Source organism: Leptosomus discolor, chromosome 3 (assembly GCF_034619465.1).
Source record: "Leptosomus discolor isolate bLepDis1 chromosome 3, bLepDis1.hap2, whole genome shotgun sequence".
Lineage (NCBI taxonomy): Eukaryota > Metazoa > Chordata > Aves > Leptosomiformes > Leptosomidae > Leptosomus > Leptosomus discolor.
The window spans coordinates 40,684,444-40,703,539 of NC_141393.1; the positions used below are offsets into that span (position 1 = coordinate 40,684,444).

At 38.6% G+C, this 19,096-nt stretch overlaps 1 protein-coding gene across 6 annotated transcripts in view; it reads left to right on the plus strand.

Moving 5' to 3' along the window:
- The window catches only part of PSEN1 (presenilin 1), a 29,465-nt gene extending 10,611 nt beyond the window's left edge, over positions 1-18,854 (plus strand). For 3 of the 6 annotated variants that reach the window (XM_086462032.1, XM_086462033.1, XM_086462034.1), the window contains 7 exons: positions 3,705-3,772; positions 5,531-5,751; positions 8,033-8,131; positions 10,972-11,058; positions 11,931-12,104; positions 14,182-14,300; positions 14,624-16,635. In XM_086462032.1, the coding sequence (XP_086318158.1) occupies positions 3,705-3,772; positions 5,531-5,751; positions 8,033-8,131; positions 10,972-11,058; positions 11,931-12,104; positions 14,182-14,300; positions 14,624-14,779 (924 nt within the window). In that variant the 3' untranslated portion in view covers positions 14,780-16,635. Of the gene's footprint in view, positions 1-3,704; positions 3,773-5,530; positions 5,752-8,032; positions 8,132-10,971; positions 11,059-11,930; positions 12,105-14,181; positions 14,301-14,623; positions 16,636-18,090 lie in introns of those variants that run through there. The other 3 variants (XM_086462035.1, XM_086462036.1, XM_086462037.1) reach the window with 3 other exon arrangements.
- The last annotated feature ends 242 nt before the right edge of the window (positions 18,855-19,096 follow it).

Genomic DNA, 19,096 nt, shown 5'->3' on the forward strand with positions numbered 1-19,096 from the left:
AGAACTGGCTTGAGTAATTGTGCTAGCTTTGTTAGTACAGATTATCAAGAATGGAACAAAATGAAGGTTTATCAAGGATGAGTGAGCAAAAGTAGTAAATTGGTGAATCAATTCACTGTCTCAGTTTTGTGGCTTCTGTTCCTTTGACACAATGGGGAAGCAAAGGCCCAGCGCTAAGACTGCTGGGTGTTTGTCAGTTAGAATTAGGGTATGAAATGTACCATATAGTGAGGTCTTTCTGTGGGCAAGAACTACGAAGTACAGACCTGGTTATACAATTTGAAATCTGTTCAGGGCTTCAGGGGCTTTTCAAGGGTTCCCCTTGCCCCACCCTGCCCCCGGTGTAGAAGTCTCCCAACAGTGCAATGTGTGCATGGCTGTACACACCAGGCATTGTCCCCATAGCAAGCACAGAGACTTCAGGGCTCTTTTGTGAACGACTTCAATCATACAGTGATGTAATCTAAGCAAGTCCAGGCTTAGCATAAATAATTGCAATGTCACCTGCCTGGGAGAGGTTGTTCATGAAAATTCCTGGTTGTCTTTTGGTCTGAATGACCCATTTGACAAAGCTTGGCTAATAAAACTTCCCAGTGTGCAGCCAGAACCTTGAATTCTGTTTCACAGTTGTAAAACTGGCAGTGGAAATCACTGGCACAAAGCTTTGCTCCGCTTTATTTTGTTTTCAAAAGGGAAAAATGTCTGTGGGTAAAACCCCTTTACAAAGTGTCTGTGTAGCAACCGGGGAAGTTATTTTTGCCTGACTCTGCATACAGCTTGGAATAGTGTTTTTTAAAGTATGGACCTTTTGTTTTATCACAGTGTGGTGTTAAATCTGAGCGGACAAAAGTTTTCTTTTTGAACTGTCAGTTGTGTTCATTCTAATGAAGTCAAATAACTGACGTACTTCAGCTAGATTCCTTAGCAGCCAGTTGGTTCTCCTCAGGTGCTAAAGGCATCAACTAGTTTTTACTGAGCTTTTCACATTTCTGGCTTCCCTCTTGACCTTACAAAGCGCTGCATGTTCTCCTTACAAAAATAACTGTTGTACTAGAAAATTAGAATGATTAGACAACAGAAATTTCCTGTAGTTATGCTTTATGCTAATTGAAAGAATAATTAACTTATTTTTAGAATTGCTAACAGAGTATTTCTATGCCGCTATACCAGAATGCTGTAAAATGCAGTTACCTGTCCATTGAATTCTATTTTATGTGCAGTTCTGCATGTAGAACGTAGTCCAGATTACAGGGAATAGAACTTATAATGAAAGAATGTTAGGCCTCCAGCTGGTAGTGATAATTTGCTTATCTTCACAAGATTTTTATCTGAAAACGCCTTTGAAGAAAGGAAATATTATTTCAGCTTTACTGCTGTTAGTTTCCTGTATTTCTTCTGTATGTCATACGTTAAGCATGGGCTTGATTCTAGCTCCTGAATCTAACCAGAAACAGCATCTTCAAAGGTGGCTGTATTTGGCTAGCTTTTTTTGCTTTAACACATTTTATTATGCTCTGCATTCTTCATTGTTGTAGTCTGCCTAACCAAAATCTGTCTGCTATAGCTCATTTTAATTCTCTGCATTCTGCAATGCTTAGTTTACATTGAATTTGTAGCAGTCAAAGCCAACTCTATACCAGCAATCAATTAGTGTTGAAGCTGTTGTCAAGTGAAGAATGAAAATTCTCTGATCAGAAGGCAGCAAACCTGTCATGGTATCCTTCTAGGAAAACGCTGGCCAAAACTTACAAGAAATACTTTAGAAAAATCGTTTGTATGAAAAGAGGCCGGTGATCTGGAAAACGCTATAGCGAATGAGATACATGTGGAGAATAAAAGAAACACTTGTGTGTAAAATATTGCCTTACATCAACTCTTGAAACTACCTCCTTGAGTACTGTTGATAGTAGTTATGAGAAGCGTGTGTAAGCATTTGCTGGACTGTGGCCTTGGTGTTTGACATTGTTAGTATTTTACTAGAATGAAACTTTAGTGTTCACATTATTTTCTTCAGTGGTAAGAAAGTTTTAGAGCTTATACTACAATTAGGAAAACTACAGATAGAAGTCATGTTATTATTAAAAGAAATGACTCAGCTTGCTTTGCCGTTTTCTTAAAATAGTTGCAACTAGTTTTACAGAGAAATAAAATTACTCTTGTTGGGTCACTGATTAGATCTATAGGTAGCTTTACAATGTGTTTAAAATGTGGATTCCCTTTCAGGTACCTATCAGTCTTCTGCTTCTACTGTGGTTTTTTTTTTCCTCCACTTGCTATGAATGGTGACAGTTTGACGGACAAGACAGATACTTTGGCAGTTTTTCTGCAGCATCTTTATAGGCACTGTGCTTATTCCATGTGGAAAATTCTTAAATCTTTTTGAGAATACATTAGCAAGTATGGAAAGCCAATCTGTTAGATTAGCAAGTTAAATGACAGGTTTTATTAGGTTGAAGGTTAAATTTGAATCTCATTTGAAAGATAGTGTGAAGGAGGAGAATGAATGTTTCAAAAATTGCTGAGAATTTTAAAAATGCTTATGAAAAATTTAGTAGACAATTTACTAAATTACTAACTGTGATAGCTAGATACTTAATTTGCTGGAAAGTCCTGGTTGCTTCATGTAAACGTGATTCCTTTAGTCTGTGTGCATATGGGCTTTACTTTTAAATTAACTTTTGTAAAATATTAAAAAAACTGTGATATAAGATGCATTCTGCTACATATCTTTCAGAAGATGAGAAATGGATAACAAAATTTCTAAACAGTTTCTGAATACTTTGATCTGGTGTACATATATAGCTAATTTAACCAGTTAATTCTCCACTGAGCATGTCTAGTCAAAGCAGGATTTCTTATGCAGCTTGAATCTCAAGCTTATTGCTTCTGACTGTTTATCTACTTGCAATGTTGGTGTCTGGTTTTATATACAAGATTCTGTGGTGGGAATTTGACAAATACATGTTTTGTTCTTAGTTCAGAGATTGCCAAAGTTACGAGGCTCTTCAATCTTAGTTTTTAACTTTGCTCGGTAATATACAAGAGTGGTATGCACAGTGTAAAGTCTGAGTGCCTGTCATTTTCAAGTTTAAATCTATGCATGTCCATGCTGAGTCCGACCCTGAACTGTTTTGGTTTGGTTTTTGTTTTTTAAATTGTTGGGCATGTATATCTGTTCTCATATCAATTATGTCTATAGGTGATTGATAGGGAATATAGAAATCCTCAGATAGTCAGGCATCGATGACATGCCAATTCTGAATTCTAACAGATAAGCTCTGAAGGTTTTTCTGTGTTCCAGCATTTAATTCTATAACTGTATTCTGAAAATTATTTGGAATCAGAGCAGGCTTTTTAATTGTGCAAAAATGAATCATGTTTTCCATCTGCGTTATGCTGGATACTTCTGCTATGTTGTAATGCCACTGTTACCAAAATGGCTTAAAAATATATAAACAGTGGTTTTTGTTGAATAGAACCTGTACTGAAAGGCCACAAAGCACTTAAAGTTCGTAAGTGTAAATTGAAATCAATAATGTGTGTAGACTAAGTATGAATTTAGCAACAACCAAAGAGAGAGATAATCTGAATATCATTTTCTTGCTTTAATCAAAAGGGAAAATAACATTAAAAGCATTTAAAAATAAATATTAATTTTAAGATAACAAATATAAAAAAAACCTTTATTGATACCTTTTCTCTAGGTGATCCATGGCTGGCTTATCATTTCTTCTCTTTTGCTGCTTTTCTTTTTCTCGTTCATCTACCTGGGGTAAGTGAAGTAAAGCATTAATATACTATTTTTCAGGTGTCACTTCGGGTATGTATTTATTTTAGAACTGGCCCTTGAATCTTTAGAAGAATGATAATGAATAAGCTATTATAATAAAACTTTTCATTTTATATAGATTAATAGAGTACACATAAAAGAGAGAGGTATTTATGGGTTTATAGTGCATCTGATATTGTGCAGAAGCTGTCCATCGCATGCATCACCAGAATAAGCTGTCTTCCACAGGGTAGCTTATTCTCCTAGTGTATCTTCTGATAACTTAATCTTTCATAGCCATATGAATGAAGGGCTGTTGTTTACTTCATGGCTTTGATGGTGGGCTGTTTGCATGGGAGTGGCAGAAAAGAATCAGCTGAAAAGAATCTACTCTCTCACCAAAATATATTCAGTGTTTTTCTTTTCAAATTTGGAAGCATGCCTGTATCCACACATCAAGAAAGGTTGTACATAATACTCTGTATTCTCTAAAACAAGCAACCTGATCAGGGTTTGTAACTAGAGTTACGCCATGGAATTATTATACCGTGTATGTTTTTGTACAACTTGATGACAGATACACTTCTCTTTGAAGAATCTTGTTTAATTTGGTCTCTGAGGGGAGGAACTAGTGTTCCTTCAGTCACTAATTTTTGCTAAAAGTGCTGTGTTGCCTTTTTTGGTCAGTATTTTCTTTAACCTTAATAACGACTTTTGAAGTACAAGGCAATGTGCGCTGCACAAGTGCAGTGCAGGCTGGGTGGAGAGAAGTTGCCAGGTTGACTTCCTTTGGGTTTGGGTTGGAGCTGGCACTCTTCCATGAGCATGTGTGAGCAGAAGGACTGAAGGCTTTCCTGACACTCTGCTTTCCTTCACCTGTCCCTGCTGCTTCACAGCAGTGCTGGCTTCCTTTTCCAGAGATCCGGTGAGTGAGGAGGGAGCTTGTAGACCAACTAACTATACGTGATGGTGGTAAGGGGCATCCTGTTAATGCTGTATATGTCAAAGGCCAGCTAACAACTACAGAAAACAAATATCCTGCAGGAAAGAACCATGCAAATTATGAGGTTCTTAGTCACTTGATGAGTTGCTGGCAGCAGAATTTGCAAAAAGCCATCACAACTGTTTCCTGGGTCAGTGGAAATCACCTGTGAGTTGATGACAACATGTTTGTCTATTTTGGTTTTACTTATTGAGGGTCTTAATTATAGTATTTGGGGTGACAGAGTGACACAGTTCATCCAAGAAGAAAGCTTTTTACTTTAGTGTTTGTGGTGAAGAATAACATGGAATGACCATGTATATCTTTGAAGTTAGCAAAGTGTTTCCATTCCACAGGCAACAGGTAAATAGGGAGATCTGTTTGCATGCCTTTAAAGATCCATTATAACCTCACAAGTTCTTATTCTTCTGATTTTCAAAAATCATAAGCATAATCAAAATGACTGGTTTTGCAGTTAATGTCCTTTCCTGACAATTTCTGCTTTGATTGAGAAGGAAATAGAACATTAATGAAAATCTCCAGAAAAGTTAAAAAGTTGAAGTTGGTGCGAAGCAAACACTGGTAAAATTACAGAATTATCCTGTTTGTGAAGAATACTTGAATACTAATTGGAGATAGAATTTTACATTTGTGCCACTGCATTGAATATGAAAATTTTAAAAAATAAAATATTCTGAAGCTTTCATCTGTAACTTTTTTCCATTGCTTTAAGCTCATACAGTCCATATTCTTTTCCCTTTTTTTTTTTTTTTTTTTAGTGAGGTTTTTAAGACTTACAACGTTGCCATGGACTACATTACGGTGGCACTCATTATCTGGAACTTCGGTGTTGTGGGAATGATTTGTATTCATTGGAAGGGTCCGCTTCGGCTCCAGCAGGCATATCTCATTATGATAAGCGCTCTCATGGCCTTGGTGTTCATTAAGTACCTTCCTGAATGGACTGCGTGGCTTATCCTGGCTGTCATTTCAGTGTATGGTAAGGTCTGGGGCAGGGCCCAGTAACAGGTATTATGGTGGGAATTTCTTCTATTCCCTGACTTTCCTGTTTGTTTGACTAGACCTTAAAAAAATAGAAAGTGGGGTGGGGGGCTATCATCCGAAGTAGTGGAAAGTGATTACAGACTTGAGAAACAGAGATCGATTCTCTGCATCTAAGGGCTTTGTGTGACTGTGCGATGCCACTTTCCTTCATATTTTCTGGACTATCTTTGGGGATAGATTCTTTGGGGAGGAGAATTGAAGTAATTCAAGAGAGGAGCAGATAAGAGACCTATGTTGCCATTTTGATCTCTTCTATGAAAGTGGAGAGCTTTTGGCTTCTCATTTTCCCTAAGAATCCTCGGAAACTATTGTACTTTCAGAATTTAGAAGCTTGTTATTTGGTGTGTAGATACACACAGGTGTAGATCTGCCCAACCTACAAATTACTCAGATTTGTAGACATAGAAACAACACCCTAATCCATGCCTAATAATATACTGAGAAAGAATCAAGGAAGGATTAAAGGCAGTTTTCATTGCTCAGAGTCATTTTACATTTTAAGGATATGGTTTTGAGATCTGTTTCCTTGATTATTTTTTTAACAAAAAAAAAATCGTCTGCATATTACATACTACACTTTTTTAGAATGACAACTGAGGGATACCTAGATGTAGTTTTTTCATAAATCTTTAGAGGGCACTGGACACTTTTGGTACAAAGATCACTCTATATCCCAAATACTGATTTAGTTCCCAGGCAAGACTAAAATCCAGTTACTTACACTTAGTGATAATGATTTAATTATGTCTATCCATGAAGATGTGCTCATAACTTGAATTTTTTGGAAGCATGTATGATGAATGTGTACTCTGAAAGTCACTGATAATGATGAAGCCTGAGAATCTGTCCAGTTGTGGAAGTGCAGGGGTTAATAAGGTTTGATTAGCTCTGGTAGGTCAGGGTACTCTGGTGTCCTTTTCCTTTAGAGGGAGGAAAGATGTCCCTCGTGTGTATGCTTATGGATCATAAGGCACATCAAGAAAACCTTCCCATCCCTCCTCCCCACTTCTACCCTTAGTCTGACTGGAACAAATCTGAATATTCCAGGCATTCAGCCTTCATTCAGATCATATTCCAAGAGCATAACGTGGTTGTTCTGAGTGAAGGAGAGGTAAGTTTCAAAGCCTGTGGCCCCATGCTAAGCATGCTTTACTTGAGCAGGACCAGCAATGGTGCTAGGGCAGTTAGCTCAGGTGTGGAAGGCCTCCTCTGTGCAACGTACAGCTCCTGACAAGTAAGCTGTTGCTTTGGTGTCAGATTTTGTTTCAAATTTATTTAAAGACATATAGTGGGTGGACAACTGTAAAATATAATAGTAAGGTCAATATGTAGATGTTACAGCTTTCTGTCTAAATATGCAAGACAAGGAAAAAGTAGCTGAGGTTGGTTGTGGAGTTTCAAATTTCATTAACAAACCATCAGCATTCAGATGAGAAAGCAAATGGAGCATCTGATAGATCAGTTTTTCTTAATGCTGTGCTTTGATCTGTATGAGTAACTTGTACAGTCATCCTCTTTTGTAAATGGTTGCTTTTCAGTTAATTTTTACTTGTTCACCCAGTTTCATATGCTGTCCCATGAACAAGAATTGAGGGAAGTAACAAAAAGCTGCTATTCTGTTCTTACGCTAAATATGCCTTGAACACCTCTCGAATCTATGCAAACACAGCATTTTTCCACAATGCTTAATAAAACTGGGGTTTTTTCCTCTTCACATGCACATTCACTTTTTTCCCTCTTTAAGTGGGAGTAAACTGACAGTCATGCCTACTTCATAGGAATTATGCAGTCACTTACCTGTTGTCTTAAAATTTGTTTTAGCATTAAACTTGGGTTAAGAAAAGCTTTGATAATAGAAGGCAAACTTGGATATTTCCAAGATATTAATTGAATGGTAGCTTTCATTAATTATTTGCTTTCAACTTGCAAGTCAACATACAGAGACAGATACATTTGCAGTTGCATAATATCTTAAATGAGGAACGTAATTTTTAATTTGTATACATATTACAGTAATATGTAAAATAGGTTGTATAACTGAGAATATTAAAAAATTACTCCTGTAGTATACTGACTTGTGGCCAATCACTCTCTTGGAAGTCTATGTTCAGGGTAGCATTTTATCTTATTACCAGTCTCTGCAAGTGTTATTAAAAAAAAAAAATTATTATACATATGTCTGCAGTGATGTAAGATCTGTTTGCTCTTCCTTTCAGATTTGGTTGCTGTCCTGTGTCCTAAAGGTCCTCTTCGTATGCTAGTTGAAACAGCTCAAGAGAGAAATGAAACTCTCTTCCCAGCACTTATTTACTCCTGTAAGTATCATAGAATCATAGAATGGTTTGAGTTCGAACCCCCCTGCCATAGGCAGGGACATCTTCCACCAGACCATGTTACTCCAAGCCCCATCCAGCCTGGCCTTGAACACTGCCAGGGAGGGGGCAGCTACAGCTTCTCTGGGCGACCTCTTCTAGTGCCTCACTGTAAAGAACTTCTTCCTAATATCTAATCTAAATCTACCTGCTTTCACTTTGAAACTGCTACCCCTCATCCTATCACTGCCCTCCCTGATCAAGAGTCCCTCCCCACCTTTCCTGCAGGCCCCCTTTAAGCACTGGAAGGCCGTTAGAAGGGCTCCCCGGAGCCTTCTCTTCTCCAGGCTGAACAACCCCGGCTCTCTTAGCCTGTCCTCCCAGGGGAGGTGCTCCAGCCTCCTGATCATCTTCATGGCCTCCTCTGGACCTGCTTGAGCAGGGACTCCTGTTTCTTGTGCTGGGGGCCCCAGAGCTGGATGCAGCACTGCAGGTGGGGTCTCATGAGAGCGGAGTAGAGGGGGAGAATCCCATCCCTTGACCTGCTGGCTGCACTGCTTTTGATGCAGCCCAGGATGCGATTTGCTCTCTGGGCTGCGAGCACACATTGCTGGCTCATATTTAGTTTTTCATCCACCAGCACCCCCAAGTCCTTCTCCCCAGGGCTGCTCTTGATCCACTCATTGCCCAACCTCGACCTGGGCTTGGGATTGCCCCAACCCAGGTGCAGGACCTTGCACTTGGCCTTGTGGAACTTCATGAGGTTTGCACAGGCCCACTTCTCCAGCCTGTCAAGGTCCCTCTTGATGGCCTCACTTCCCTCCAGCCTGTCAACCACACCACACAGCTTGGTGTCATCAGCAAACTTGCTGAGGGTGTGCTCAGTTCCACTGTCTGTGTCGCCAACAAAGATATGAAATGACACCGGTCACCATACCAACCCCTGAGGAACACCACTCGTCACTGTTCTCCACTCAGACATCAAACTTGACCATGACTCTTTGAGTGAGACCATCCAGCCAATTCCTGATCCACCGAGTGGTCCATCTGTCAAATCTGTGTGTCTCCAGTTTAGAGAAAGGATGTAATGCGGGACAGTGTCAAATGCTTTGCACAAGTCCAGGTAGATGACATTAGTTGCTCTTTCCTTACCCACCAATGCTGTAACCCCATTGTAGAAGGCCACCAAATTTGTCAGGCACAATTGGCCCTTAGTGAAGCCATGCTGGCTGTCACAAATCACCTCCTTATTTGCCATGTGCCTTAGCATAGTTTCTAGGAGGATCTGCTCCTTAATGATGCCCAGCACAGAGGTGAGACTGACTGGCCTGTAGTTTCCCAGGTCTTTCTTTTTTCCCTTTTTAAATATGGGGGTTATGTTTCCCCTTTTCCAGTCAATGGGAATTTCACCAGACTGCCATGACTGCTCAAATATGATGAATAGTGGCTTAGCAACTTCATCTGCTAGTTCCCTCAGGACCCATGGATGCATCACATCAGGTCCCATGGACTTGTGCACCTTCAGTTTCCTTAGAGGAACATATGTGGCAAAGTACATTTTGTTAAATACTTTAAACTTACAATCACCCACTCAGCTGAAGTGATTTTTTCATTTTTCTGTGTTTTAACATGATGCGTGTCATCTGGAATTCTTAGTCTCTTTGCTTGGGCCTCAGTTTTCCTTTCACTGTTGACTCAAAAATTTGGAACATCATCTGGCTAAGATCTTTCAAGATAAAAGCTAGCATGTTTTGTTACAAAATACAAACAGGAAAAATGATAATACGCCTTGTTTTGGCCAAAGTAGTTATGTCATTAGGCTGTGAATTAAGCCTGTTCAAAGGGAGTACTTGTTTTCAGAAAATATTTAGAAGTTTTCATGCTTAAATAACCTGTGTGTTACTGGAAGGAAAGGGACAAATTGCCAGGAGATTCATTTACAGAGCTATTTTTCCAGGGCTTGTCTTTTTTGATACCTTGTCTCTCCCTGCAGTTGCAAAAAACAACCTACTGAATGCAAATTGCTGTTATGACCTGTGTATCAATTAGTACAGAATTCCACTCTTTCTGAAGTTCCATGTTGTTAGTCGTAATCCTGTGAATAAACAGTAAAATAGGTTAATCATAAATCATTATGTTACTGGTGCTCAAGAAAGGCCTGAATTTGGAAGCAGGAAGTGTACTGTAGACTGGCTGCTTCAGGGATGAGTTTATGGTGGAGGAAGGGGAGAGTTGCCTTTATCTGTCACTTCTGCTCCATTTTACTGATACTGCTCATAGCTGCCTGTTGTTCTGTTTTGTGGAAGGAGAGTTTAATGCTGAGAAACCACAAACTTGAATTAAAATACTCCATTTAAGTGTGACATTTTGTTACCTCCAGATTGGAGAGTTCTTTGTGATGGTGGGGGCAGGGAACAATTAACTTTGATGCAGACACTGCCTCTGAATTGAGTTACCTCAGTATCAGTCTTAATAGACCTTTTTACTTGCAGATAAAAGAACTGATTAATGGAAAAAAGTAAAGAAATTGTTGATTTGGATTTTCAGAGTGGGCCTCCTGTAGGATGTAATTTCTCTGGCAACAGCTGTTGCCATTTTTTTCCAACACCTAGTAGCAATAAAACTTTTATTCACCAAATTTTATAAAAGCGTGTTGTAGCTGGTACTGGCTATGTTCCAGATTACTGTGCTTTAATGACAGTAAAATTGCCTGTTGCAAAAGATGGTTGTATAAAAAAAAAAAAAAGGAATGGATTGATGCCAGTGCTATCTCAGAATTGCATACATCTGAAGATATGATTAGCTGTGCTGGGTTTTGAGGTTTGGGGTTTTGTTTTTAATAGCAACAATGATATGGCTAGTGAACATGGCTGAGGAAGATCCAGAAGCCCAACGGAAAGCTTCCAAAAACTCCACTTATGATAAACAAGGTGAGCTTTTCTTTGACAAGCCTTTATAGTTGTCATTTTATTGGAATACATGTTTATGGATACTTGGTTTTTAGCTTTTTAAGTCTCCTGGCTGCTGTAGAAGAGTGAAAGCATGGAGGCCTTATTAGGAATGGTTAATCTGTCAAGACTTCCAAAAATTGCTTGCTTATTGTGCTGTTAATGTTCTTGCATTTATTTTTGTGGGATCCAAGATGTTGGTGGTGAAATGCCTCTCAATAGGCAACTGTTGACTGAGCTCAGTTCCTTGTCAAATTAGGATGATAGAGTATAATGATAACTCTCTTATATTTGTATTAAACAGGAGTGGGTCTGGCCCTCTTGGCTATGCAGCTAGTGTTTAAAAATGTGGTGTTTGTTTACATGCATTGTTAAAGCAGATCAGAGTTTCTGAATTTAGCATGCTTGAAGGGGTATGTATGTATGTTTGTAATTTTCAGTAACATTTTCTATTTTACTATTCTGTTTCTATTTTACTGGAAAATTAAGCTGTCAATGTTGACTAAAGAAGCTAGTGAAGTGTTAGATGAGAGTTTATTCCTTAAACTGTGATCTTTAAATTAGGTCACCACGGAACTTCCACTCTGTTCTGTTAAAGTACTCCTGAATGCTAGGACTTGAGTGCAATATGTAGATGCTGTGATTGCAGAGTGCACATTGACTCCTGATTGTTTAAATAAGTATTTAAATCCTAAGTGAAAATGTCTTGTAATGGTGTGTACCAATGTTAGATGTTGCTAAATATTATGGAGTACCTCTTTTCTCCTCATTCTATGATCTTACATGGGGAGAGATTGTCATGTTTTAGAAAGCACATTTTTGAAGGAGATCTTAAATGCCTTTCTTCCTTTGAGCTCCGGCAAACCACACTCGGAGTGAAGATGCTGAAGCAGATGATGGTGGCTTTAGTCAGGAATGGCAGCAACAAAGGGACAATAGAATAGGACCCATTGAATCAACGCCTGAGTCACGTGCTGCTGTTCAGGCTCTACCCAGTAATTCTCAAACAAGTGAAGACCCCGAAGAACGTGAGTATGGAGTACTGTGTCTGAAAGACTTTGTAAATCTGCAGCTAGTTAATCTTAGTCTTAGTCATCCTGACTGCAGAGATAGAGTATGCTGTGAGCTAATAGCAAGCTGAAGAGCTGCTCTTGCTCATAATCAATACCGACATGCCTCATAGAAATAGATGGAGTTGCTTTTTTGGTAGCTTTTGGTGTCGATGCAGGAGTGAGTGATATTGGCCGAATTGGATCTTCAGTTTGATACACAGACTCAAACCTGCAATAGCACGAGCTGCTTTCAGACCATTACACAGTCAGTTGCATTAGCTTTTCTGTTTTTCATGCAGTGTTCTGCTGTGTGTCACCTCTTTCGGATTTAAGGCCCCGTAAATGCACTCATAAATGTTTTTGCTTCAAGATTAAAGTACTGTAATCCACTCTGTAGAAAGCAATGTTTAAAACCTAATTGGAGACTGAAATGAATGCAGAATGCCATGAACTTGCTTAGTTTTCTCCAGCGTCTTGCTGAGGTGCCAGTATCTTTGGAGAGCATAACAGTCTTGTGATTTCCAGTTGGAGTTTAAGCTGCTATTAGATTTGCAAAGCTCTAAACAAATTAGGGTCTGCCTGTCTAATAAATTGCTCACCGTATGTGGTGCTGCCGTATTTAGGAGGTGCAACTGCTTCCTCTGATTCTCAGGTGCTCCTCTGAAAATTCAGAGACTTCTACTTTGAGAACAATTTTAGCATTTACCAAAAGTTCCAAATTCAGAGTGTGTTGCAAATCCATTTTCATTTCTAGAGCTTAGAAAAATAACATTAAGATGCAAAAACTTAGAAACTGTGCCTTTTTAGTTAGTTAACTGGTTAAATAAATCTCTTGTCTGGGCAGACTAATAGTTTTCTCCTTCCTGTATTCCTACAGCAAATAGTAATGACAGATGTGCGGTAATCCAGTCAGACTTGTCAGCCAGCATTAGCTTACTAGAAGTTTGGAGCAGCTGATTAGAAATTTGGAGGGTTCGCTTGTGTGGAAGGAGTTATTTGGCAGTTGCCTTTGCTTATTGTTGCTGCAAGCAAGCACCCAAGTTTTATTTCAGCAGTTGAAGGGTGTTTTAGTGCTTAGAGCTTTTCATGAATGCACTGTTTTAGGCCATATATTGGAGGCCTGCCAAAAGAGAGTAGGGTTGTCTTTTTTTTCTTTTCTCCTTTTTTTTCTTTTTTTCACCAATGATTAGCCAGGCATACACCTCAGTTTTGATGCTCTGAGTTCCTCTTAGAACTCTGAAGTGAGTTTTGGGCTGGACTATAATCAGGTGATAAAGTAAATCATAGGCCACATGAAAACAGCTGGTGACCTGATGTTGGCCTCTCTGACTTAGGATCTTGGACTGAATGCTTAGAAAGTGAACTGGCATTCAGGAAATCTTTGTTATTTTGTTTGCAGAAACTGATCCCACAGTAGTTGTTGCGAAGGTGGTAATTGCTATTTAAAAGAATAAGATATTGACTCGTGATTTTTTCCGAAACCTCATATCTTGGACTAAATATGTTGGGTTTTTGCCTCTGTGATATGCTCTGTAATTACACACAATGCTTTTTAGAACTACCTTAGTAAGAATTCTGTAGGAAAACTGGGAGGGCAGTGGAATATTTTGCTGGGTATAGGTTTCTAACTGGCAAATACAACACTACCTGCAAGGGACAGACTTGTTTTCCCCCCTCCCTTGGCCAGCTTAAAGGAACTCTACTTACATATTCTGTTGAATATGACATGACAACCAAAAATGGACACTCCCCCACGAAGTATAATTACTGAGTTTGTCTGCATTGCATTTTTGCGTACAGGAGGCTAGGGATATAGAAAAATTGTAATTATAGGATGAATTAATTGGTGGTGTAATGTTCCTAAGACATCTTGTCTCACAAAAGTTTTTCTTCTTCACTTGATTCAGGAGTGGTACTAGTTTTGAAAATAAAATGTTCTTATTAGCAAGTCTTGTTGATACTTAATGTAGATCTATTGTTCTCTGACAGTTACTGATATGTAATATTAGTAGACTGTCTGATACTTAATGCTGCTGTATATTCACTTTTGCAGGAGGAGTAAAGCTAGGTTTAGGAGACTTCATTTTCTACAGTGTCCTTGTTGGCAAAGCCTCTGCAACAGCAAGCGGGGACTGGAATACAACTTTAGCATGTTTTGTAGCCATACTAATTGTGAGTATAATGTAGTATTATAATAGGGATAGTTTCTATTGTTCATCAGGGACAAAGTCGTAACTGCTACATTTTTTTCTTTGGAATTCATTTGTTTGGTGGCCAGACTGAAAACTGATGAGGGCTTTAGCTGTGATCTTCATTGGCTGTACATCTGTCACCTAAGCCTTTAGTTTAGGAAGGCATGAAGTGTGTCTTGTATTTCTGTGGGGTTAATATTTATATATATGTATATATATATATATAAAAAAAATCTTTTGCTTGTCAGAGTTCCCTAATTTCTTCCTGTGTTTCTTGTTTGTTTTTTTTTTTCTTCTCCTCAGGGTCTGTGCCTTACACTTCTGCTTCTTGCCATCTTTAAGAAGGCCTTACCAGCTCTTCCAATCTCCATAACCTTTGGGCTAGTTTTTTACTTTGCTACAGATAACTTGGTGCAACCCTTTATGGACCAGCTGGCGTTCCATCAGTTTTATATCTAGCACACTTGATGCTTGTATTCTATGGATATTTGTAGCAAATCTGGGAGGAGGAAAAATGTTTTTCCCTCAGTTCTCAAGTGAGACTGAAGTTTAATACTCAAGATTCCAAGCCTGAATTATTACAACTTCCTCCGATGGTGGGTTTGTTGTTTGTTGTATTTTTTTCCTGAGATAACTGTTGCACTGGGCACCATATGAATTTTCCTGTGTGAAAGTGGCTTCTTCCTGATGGCCGGTCTAAACCGGGTGCTATTATATCAGAGGTAATCTGATACACATGTCTCTGGTAAGGACTACCTGTGTGAAAATTGCTAATGCTTCCACCAGCAATGTGATCTCTTACCACAGGTTGATTGTTTTCACAGCATTAAGGGTACTCAGGACTTCCTTGGTGTTAACAGAGGAAGCTGACAAACCACATGGAACTTGTCCCTGTAACAGCTTGAAGAGAGGGAACCCAATTCAGACTTCTTCAGCAGTGATTTTTTGACAGCGGAGTCCTGACTCTACTTTGTGTAACGAGAAAGGACTTTGTAGCAATTCAACAAAGGGAGAAAGTACTGTCACTCTAAGAGTGCTCCACCACTTCGTAGCCTCTGTGCCTGAGTGTGCTTGGTTTAGTAAATTTAAAAGCTTTTTTTTTTTTTTTTCCACACTGGAACTAAAGCCTCTTCTCAGTTTTAACACTTTATATCCTCAAGCATGGAGTGCACCTTCTGTACACCTGCTCCAGTTTATGTAGCTACTTAAATCTGGACTGAATTGTTTGGCATTAGTGGGTCATAAGGTCTTAATTTGGATCTTGGATTCTAAAAGGTTAATAAAATACATTAAAAAGCAATTTCAGGACTTTGTGCTCTTGCAAATCATTTTGCCAGAACACCGTTTCAAACCCTGTGTTTGAGAATAGTCACTAACAGCACGGACTGCATTGTTGGTATATGTTCCTTTTATTGAAATTATTATGAAATAAGTAGACTTTTACAGCAATCCCAGATGAAGTTTAGCTTGCCATATCTACAGGCCAAAGTGCTATTGGTAGCACTTCCAATGCATCACTGAAATTTTTCCTCTTCAAAAATGTGGTTTACAGTTCTGTTGACCTGAAGTGTTGGTCACTCAACTGTCTAACACCTCAGGTTGGGCAGGGATTTTTTTTTTTTGGGCAGTATCTTTATCGGTGATGATACTTAAGTTAGGTGAGACATTACTTAATGTTACCAAGGAGCAAAATTTGTGGCCCTCTTCACTTTAATTACCTCTCCCATGAGGAACCGAAGACCGGAGAAATTAAAGACTAATTCAAAGTCGCTGAAAAGAAGATACAAGATTTTTGGACTTCTTACAAGAAAATGAATTAATTCGAACCTTAAAACTGCTAAACTCTGTTTTTGTCTTCATTTGAAAGAACTCGTTTCTGAGTAATTGCTTGGAAATGAGACTTCTGTGAGATGAAGTTGGTTTTGCCGTAGGCTCTTCTCTGTACAAGTAATTTTTTTTCTGAGGGAAGCAAAGGGAGTGGATACTATTGACAGGCATGCCATTTTACTTGCATCTTGATACTGGAGTCCTTGCCAAGTAGAACAACTGTCAAAATCCTGATGCAAGCTCCTCTTACCTTTTTTTGCTGGGGCTTTGTTTCAGTGCCTATAGATTCAAAGGACTGAGACATCACAGATGCTCACCAACGATTGCCCAAATAAGGGAAGAAAGGCTGTGATGTATAAATCTGCTTTAAAACCAAGAAAGGCTTGCTTTGATTGTCCTTGGAAACGTCTGTCTTTTCCAGTATGACTTGCTAACTGTAGTGTTGGCATTTACATTTTCATAAAATATATTGTCTTGTCTCCTCTAAAGTACTTTTATTCATCTCATTTTTGTGCTGATTCGTCATGGATAGCATTAATAAACTAACCATATTAAAATTGGTAACTCTGACTTTTCAAGTCAAGCTTGCTTGTGTTTTCTAGCTTAAATCACTGTTCCATATTTTTCTGCAATGAACCCAAACTTAAAACAGGTTGGTTGTTTTTTGGTGTGGTGGTGTTTTGGTTTGGTTTGGTTTTTTTAACAAGATTTTGAGTTGGTTTTATGCTATTGTAACTTGTCCCTTTCCTGAGCATTATATCTAAGAAAATTCCCTTGTGTGTTTTGCTGGGCATCCTAACTTGTGTTTCATTGCATAGAACATGTTTGCTATGAGTTGGCATCGCTAGCATCTCTTTGCTTATCTGAGCCGACTCTCAGTCAAGAGTCATTACTTAAATGCGGCAGGCATCTTTATTGTTTGGTTTTTTGGCTTAAATATGCACCATGGGAGCACTAGCTCCATTAAAATTTGCTTTAGAATCTATAGAAATGCACAAAAGCCTTTCCACATACTTGAATGGGTGTTAGATGTACAACGTAAGGAAGAGCTCAGAATCTTCAAACACTACATTGCTGGTCTTCCACTCCTCAGAGCTGCTTCTGCTATCATGAAGTTTTAATTTCTGAGCTAGTATGGAGTTACAGTGGTGGAGAGTATAAAATTTATATTCACAGAAAACGTTCGAGTTTATGTATTTGAATCTCAAAATAAATGCAGAAGGGAAATTGCTTTTCAAGCCCAGGCCAATATATGTTAAACTACACTGCTTATTACCAAGTCTTACATACACTTTCAAAAACCAATTTTCTAGATTTGCCCTCTTACATCAAGTCATGGTAGGTTATGTTTCAAATGAGATCTTGCAACTAAAGATCATCTCAGTACTTGGGTCGATAAAGTTCAACTGAGAACAGGTTTTGTTTGTATTTGGGTTGTTAATACATAAGCGTGAAGGTTGTGTCACTTTTCTCTCCTTTGTCTTGAAACAGGAGTCTGACTTGAGATTGTGAACCATTTGAGTTTGGTTAGCTTGGTATAACTGGAAGACTTCTAATATGTAGTCTACATTTTTCAAAAGGGTTTTCATTATTATTAAATTAGTGTGTTAATGACAGCACATTAGACTGTAGCTCTGAAAGAACTATTGTGTAACCCTAGTAGATTCATCTCCTTTTGTGCCCAAGCAGACTGACTGCAAACTGTTGTGTGAATGTTTCCGTAGTCATACTTTGAAACTGGGTATCATGATAGCTTTCTCTCCCCTTTCAGCTTACATCAATGATGTCAGTCCCCTTCTTTGGCTAAGCTTCAAATAAATAAATGAGAAAACATTATGCCGAGTTACAGGTTTGCCTGAAAACCAGCTGCTTTAATTTCTCTCTCTCTCTTTTTTTTTCTTTTTTTTTTTTTTTTTCCAAATCTGTTGGGGGATTTAATCCAGAGCAAAAAAGACACATCCCTGGAAGCTGGCCTTATAGCAAAGGTGTATAATGCTGTCATATCTATGTATGGCTATTATGGTGGCACTCAAATTCGAACGTCATCTGTGTGAGGTGAGTCTGGAAGGTACGCACATGATACTGCAACACATTCAGAATAGTTCTGACTGGGGAGATGATGACTTCTTTGAGCCAAATAATCAAGGGCTGTGCTCTCCAAAAATTGACTAATCTCCTCAATGTACAAAGCAGACCCAGACTATTTCAGGCATAGGAGACTGGTGCTTCTTGGATGTATAGATACGTATCTGTTCCTGAAGTGATGTAGATACCTATTATATGTACTCTGGGCCTGTACATGACAGCTGTTCTACCATTAGTGCAGTCAAGAATTAAATATGCAGAAGTACATTCTGGGCAAATGGTACTGTATGACAAAACTTCTCAAAATGCTTTATTTTAAAAAATTACTTTTGGCAATGATGCTGTTGAAATGAGTTTAACAGACTGTGGAACGTGTCTGCACTGTGATTGCATCTCAGTGGTAACTTGGTCATTGGGAACGCTGAAACATGAACTAGAACGGAATTCTTTTACACTCAAAGCGTTTGCTGGTTTCTTTTTTACAAACACTGGTTTGTACATAATTTGAATTGAATGTGAATGTTTTTTAAACACCTTTCTGGTTCTTGATAAGATATGTTTTTGATAGATTATTGCGAATTTTCCTGTATTTCTCTAATTATTAAAATAAAAGTTGCATGGATCCTGACTTACCTTGCCTTTACTATATTATTTTAAAGCCAGCACTTAAAGCTGTTGGAGGCCTAAACACCGTAGCTGTTTTTACTCAGCATTCAGGGAGTAAGATTCCTGTCTTAAGTAGCTGCATTATTTCCTAGCAGAAGAGCTTCAAACTGATTTCTGTAGAAGTACTTTCTTCTAAAAGCTGCTTACTGTGTTCACTTAAAGAGTTGGTCAAAGCCTGTTGCAAAAGCACCCATAAGA